Below are 4,718 nucleotides of genomic sequence, written 5' to 3'. Positions count from 1 at the left end.
AGTTTAGCTGGCTTGCACCGCCTGACTCTTTGAAGATTGCTGATTTTGGAGCTCACTTTGCCAAGATTGATATGGGCAAAGGTTTATCCCGATGTGAAGCTATGGAATGCACCAACCAAGACAGGACGGATCTCATTCTGCTAGGTTTCCATTGCCTAAGGTATGGAGCATTCTTGTCGAGCATCTGTTACGGTTCATATCCTTAGTAGACATGTACTATGATAGAATTCCGAATGTAAGCAAACGTTACTTGATATATTTGGATTAGAACGTGTTAGGCTTGTGCATTATGACAATGGCTTGTAAGAGTTGTATACATCTTCACTAGTGTTTTGATTGGCGTCCACTATTTTGGGGAATGCATGTTTAATGTTTTATTTCAGAATCTTTTGTACTTCTGTCCTATCTTTATATTTTGGCACACTTATCTCCAACCTTTTATTTATTGGTGGCTACTGCCCCGAGTTTTCTCAAAATATCCATTAAGCTTATCATGTGAACATGTTTGACTATGTTTAATTGAACATTGAATTAGATGGTCAAGACGGTGATGATCACAACTCATGATGAATAGTATTACACAAAGAAACATGACTAGAACATGAAGTGAGCATGTTTGACTATGTTTAAAGGTTACTTTTTATAAGGCAAGTTTTGTAAGTAACTTCAAAATCTCGTTATTAGATGAAACACAACAATTTTGCTACATTTTTACTTGGATTTACAATCATACCAACATAGAAACTAAAGAAGAATTTTGTTTGTAGTTAAAAGATTTTCAAAAAACGGTTTTTCTAGTCGATGATATTACTTTTCAAGCTTAGGCTCATTGAAATTGGTTATTGGACCGCAGGTGTCCTCGACATTCTAGACTTGTCATTGATTCTCGGGTGGACAACGACCTCCTATCTAATACTGATTATTCCAACGTGTTACAGATTGGGTCCCCAATCTCCTCTTTGGTCTTAGCAACATCACCCAACATCCTAACGACACAAGAGTCCCCATCTATCCATCTTAACAGCATTAGGGATCATTTATCATCAAGAATCCAATCCTATCCAATTAATTTGATAGTCTACATGTGTTCTAATTCCTTTGAGATTACACTTATATATACCTAGTTAAGAGTTACTTTTAACTTAAAAATAAGTTTATCTTTCTTTTTTAAGTAAAAAATGAGCTCAACTTATCCAATCTACTTAGCATTATCAATTAAATTAACTAATCGATATTTTAGTATTTGTTGTACTGAACTGATCTCATCGATGAGGTCTTGCCTGGGCAAAATAGATCAGTCCTGCTAATTAGCATTTCAATGTTTAGCATTACTCTTAAGGGAGGCCAAACATGTTCTTCCGTTCCTCCAAATAAAGCGCACACACATCTGTGACCTGTCTCCCAAAAGAAAACGGAATCTCTCTTTCCTCGTCACAAAATCACCAGAAATACAAAACCCTAAGCCTATTGTGTGTCAACACAAGCAAGCTGACACGCACAATCATCACTATCGTTCTCTCTTTCATACACGCACACTTACCCAGAAAAAAATAATGAAAATGAGCAACCTGATGATGATTCTGATCAAATCCCACTAATAATTATAATTTTGGGACGTTTTTGTTAATTAATGGCATCATCGAAGCTGATGGCGTCGCGTAATTCAGATCTTAAGAGAAAACTATCAGCCTGCGCTTCTGGTTCTTCTATGAGGTTGGATGATTTCTTGAGAAATTCTTACGTGGATAGTGATTCAGACTCGGACCCGAGTCGGGGCCCAGATCGGGACCCGGCTATAGAGGGGGAGAGTTCTAGTACTTTGTTGAATGCGGAGATTAAGTTGCTGGATGCGGTCGGGGCTGTGACTCCGATAAGTGATTGTGAAGTGGGGAGCGTGGAGCCTCCTCGTGCGACTAGGAAGACGGTGGATGATGTGTGGAGGGAGATTGTGGCGGGAAAGAAGAGGCAAACCGAGCAGGTGCCCAAGCAGGAGATGATGACTCTGGAGGATTTTTTGGTGAAGGCAGGGGCCGTAGAGGGTGAGGCCGGTGGAGTGACTGTGGAGGTGAAGAAGGAGACTATGAGTGGTGGGTTTTACGGGCATGAGAATTCTCCGGTGGTGGGAATAGGAATCGGATTAGGGATAGGGGCGGATGTTGGGGGTTTAGGGAACGGGAGAGGTAGAGGAAAGAGGAGCATGAGCTTGTTAGAACCGTTGGATAAGGTCCCACAGCAAAAGCCGAGGAGCTTGAGCTTGTTAGAACCCTTGGATAAGGCGACACAGCAAAGGCAGAGGAGAATGATTAAGAATAGGGAGTCAGCTGCCAGGTCAAGAGAGCGGAAGCAGGTAAAAAATTTCCTTTCTTTTTTTGTTTCTGGTTTTTTGAGGTACTGTAGTTTTTGTTTCCTGATTAAATTTTATGCTTGATTTTAGGCCTATCAAGTGGAATTGGAGTCAATGGCTGTGAAACTAGAGGAAGAGAATGAGCAGCTTTTGATAGAGAAGGTAATATAAATCTTCTCCAGTTTGTAATTTGAAAAATGAAGATAAAGATATACTCCACGGATACCTACACCTGCAATATAAGTTTACAGGACTGTTTTTGAAATGCTTAATTGTGACTGCTAACTTTTGAAGTTCAAGAATATACTGTATCACAATGCCTTCTTTTATCTTAAAAATCATTGATTTCTATCTGCTGAGTTCTATTTGTCTGCTGGTGCCTTTGATTGCTTGGTATTTTTATTGATACACCTTGACATGCTGTCGGTTGTCTGCTTCCTTTAAAAATTTGCCAAATTTATCTGTTTTCATGTGGCATGATCATCTAGAACCACACATCAAAGTATTTACTTTGTTATTTTCTATCGGGATATGCTTTTGTAACATGCTCTTTGTGAATTGAGGCTACTGGTGTACATATTATGTATATCTTCACCATTGGTTGTTCCACAGCTCATACTAGGCAATTTTAAAACTCCTCAACGTCATCTTTTCACTGAACTTTATTTGCTTTTATTGATTCAGTACCATGCCGTGTAACTATGTAGCAGATACTGTATAAATATGTGCATGTGCCTTGGTAATGGTACCAAAAGTGGATCTATTTAGTTATCTAAACAGAAAAGTAGAAAAAATTAGTTCCTATAAAATATAATTTAAAGCTAGAATAACGGGAGTTGGATTTCAGTCTCTTACGTTATTGTAATCTTTGCCTTGTATTTGAAGTTCTAAATCATGGCATAATTTCAAATTACTTTGTGTCATTTTGTATAGTTGAAGTCAACACCTATAACTTTTAACTTTGTTATCTGTTTAAAGAAAAATTCTTTACAACTTCTCTTGGGATTTTATTTCATTTCCCTCATGTGCTCATCGATTCACATGTACTGCAAATACACAGTAATCACTTCTCATTTATCTCTACTATGATGAGATAGTTATTCTATTTCTTGATTTTAATTTCATCATAATGGCTAAACAAATAAATACCGTCATTCTACAGATTTCTTATTAATTTAAATTCGCACATACGTCATGTGATTCAATTAATATTCGCTAATTTGCTTTTATGATTATATTCGAAGGCAACCCTTAGATAGTCTGCTAATGAGGTTTCTACTATGACTTGAATCATTGATAATATTATCTGGTACTCTTATGCTTCTAATTTTCTATATTTCTTTCTTTTAAGTAAAATAAAGATATTTTTACGTCATTTTAGTTTCTTTAAAAAAAGGGTAATTATCTTCCACGATCTAAGAATTGTAATGCTTCAGCTTTCTTTAGTCTTATTTTTGTGGGTAAATGTTTGTATTACCTTCTTAACCAATGTTATCAAAATCGGCCTGGCTCCGCCGGTTCAACCGGTAAAATTGGGAACCGGGCCCAAAATTAGACCAATCATGCCCAATTAACCTCTCATGACTAAACTGGTTAAAAACCCACCGAACCGACTGGTTTAACCATGAACCAGTGAATCGGTAGCGATTTTGTGGTTTTCCCAATATATATATTTTTTTAAGTTTAAAAAATTTCAACTTCATAAATGGGTCTCATAAACAACAATTCAAAAGTCCATAAAGAAATATTTGATGACATGTTCCTTTTATAGATACACCTCTTTCACATGGTTTTACAAACTTCCAATGTGGAATAGTGGATTTTATAGATGTACTTCTCTTTAATGGTTTCATAAACTTCTAATGTGGGATAGTAACATAACAAAAATGTTAACAAATTATAGAATAATGAATCTAATTAACAAATTATTAATATGAATTTTTTTTTAAATATATTTTTTTCATAATATTTTATTATTTTTTATGTATTTATTGCATCCGGTTCGATCCCGATTGAACCTTTGACCCTTGACCCTTCACCTTTTCCAGGTCAATGATCGGGTCGATTTTCAAAACATTGTTCTTAATTCATAATGGACATACAGCTAAGATAGGTGAATTTATTGGCTTTGAAGTGCCATTTAATTAATTTTTTTCTTGAATATCACTTGCATAGTTCCTTGTACTGAAATTTTTGTAAATTTTTTTTTTTTTTCATAAACCTGCCGGTTCTTTTGCTGTTTAGCTTCACTTGAGGTGTAATATTGTGGTCAGGAAGTAAATTTTCATGGCCTGGCTCATGACATGCTATATAAAAAAATTAAAAATCGCCCCTTTTCAATTTAATATTTTATTATTTTCCCCCCCCTTCCCCC

The 4,718-nt window shown here is 36.0% G+C and overlaps 1 protein-coding gene across 1 annotated transcript in view; it reads left to right on the top strand.

Annotated features, from left to right (window-relative positions):
• Positions 1 to 1,247: 1,247 nt before the first annotated feature.
• The window catches only part of LOC111382939 (G-box-binding factor 4-like), a 6,546-nt gene continuing 3,075 nt past the window's right edge, over positions 1,248 to 4,718 (top strand). The window contains exons 1-2 of the mRNA XM_023006982.1: positions 1,248 to 2,347; positions 2,435 to 2,506. Coding sequence (XP_022862750.1) covers positions 1,631 to 2,347; positions 2,435 to 2,506 — 789 coding nt within the window. The 5' untranslated portion in view covers positions 1,248 to 1,630. The remainder of the gene's footprint in view (positions 2,348 to 2,434; positions 2,507 to 4,718) is intronic.

This window comes from Olea europaea, unplaced genomic scaffold (genome assembly GCF_002742605.1).
Source record: "Olea europaea var. sylvestris unplaced genomic scaffold, O_europaea_v1 scaffold2588, whole genome shotgun sequence".
In the NCBI taxonomy this organism is placed as follows: Eukaryota; Viridiplantae; Streptophyta; class Magnoliopsida; order Lamiales; family Oleaceae; genus Olea; species Olea europaea.
This window is presented reverse-complemented; position numbering and strand designations above follow the sequence as displayed.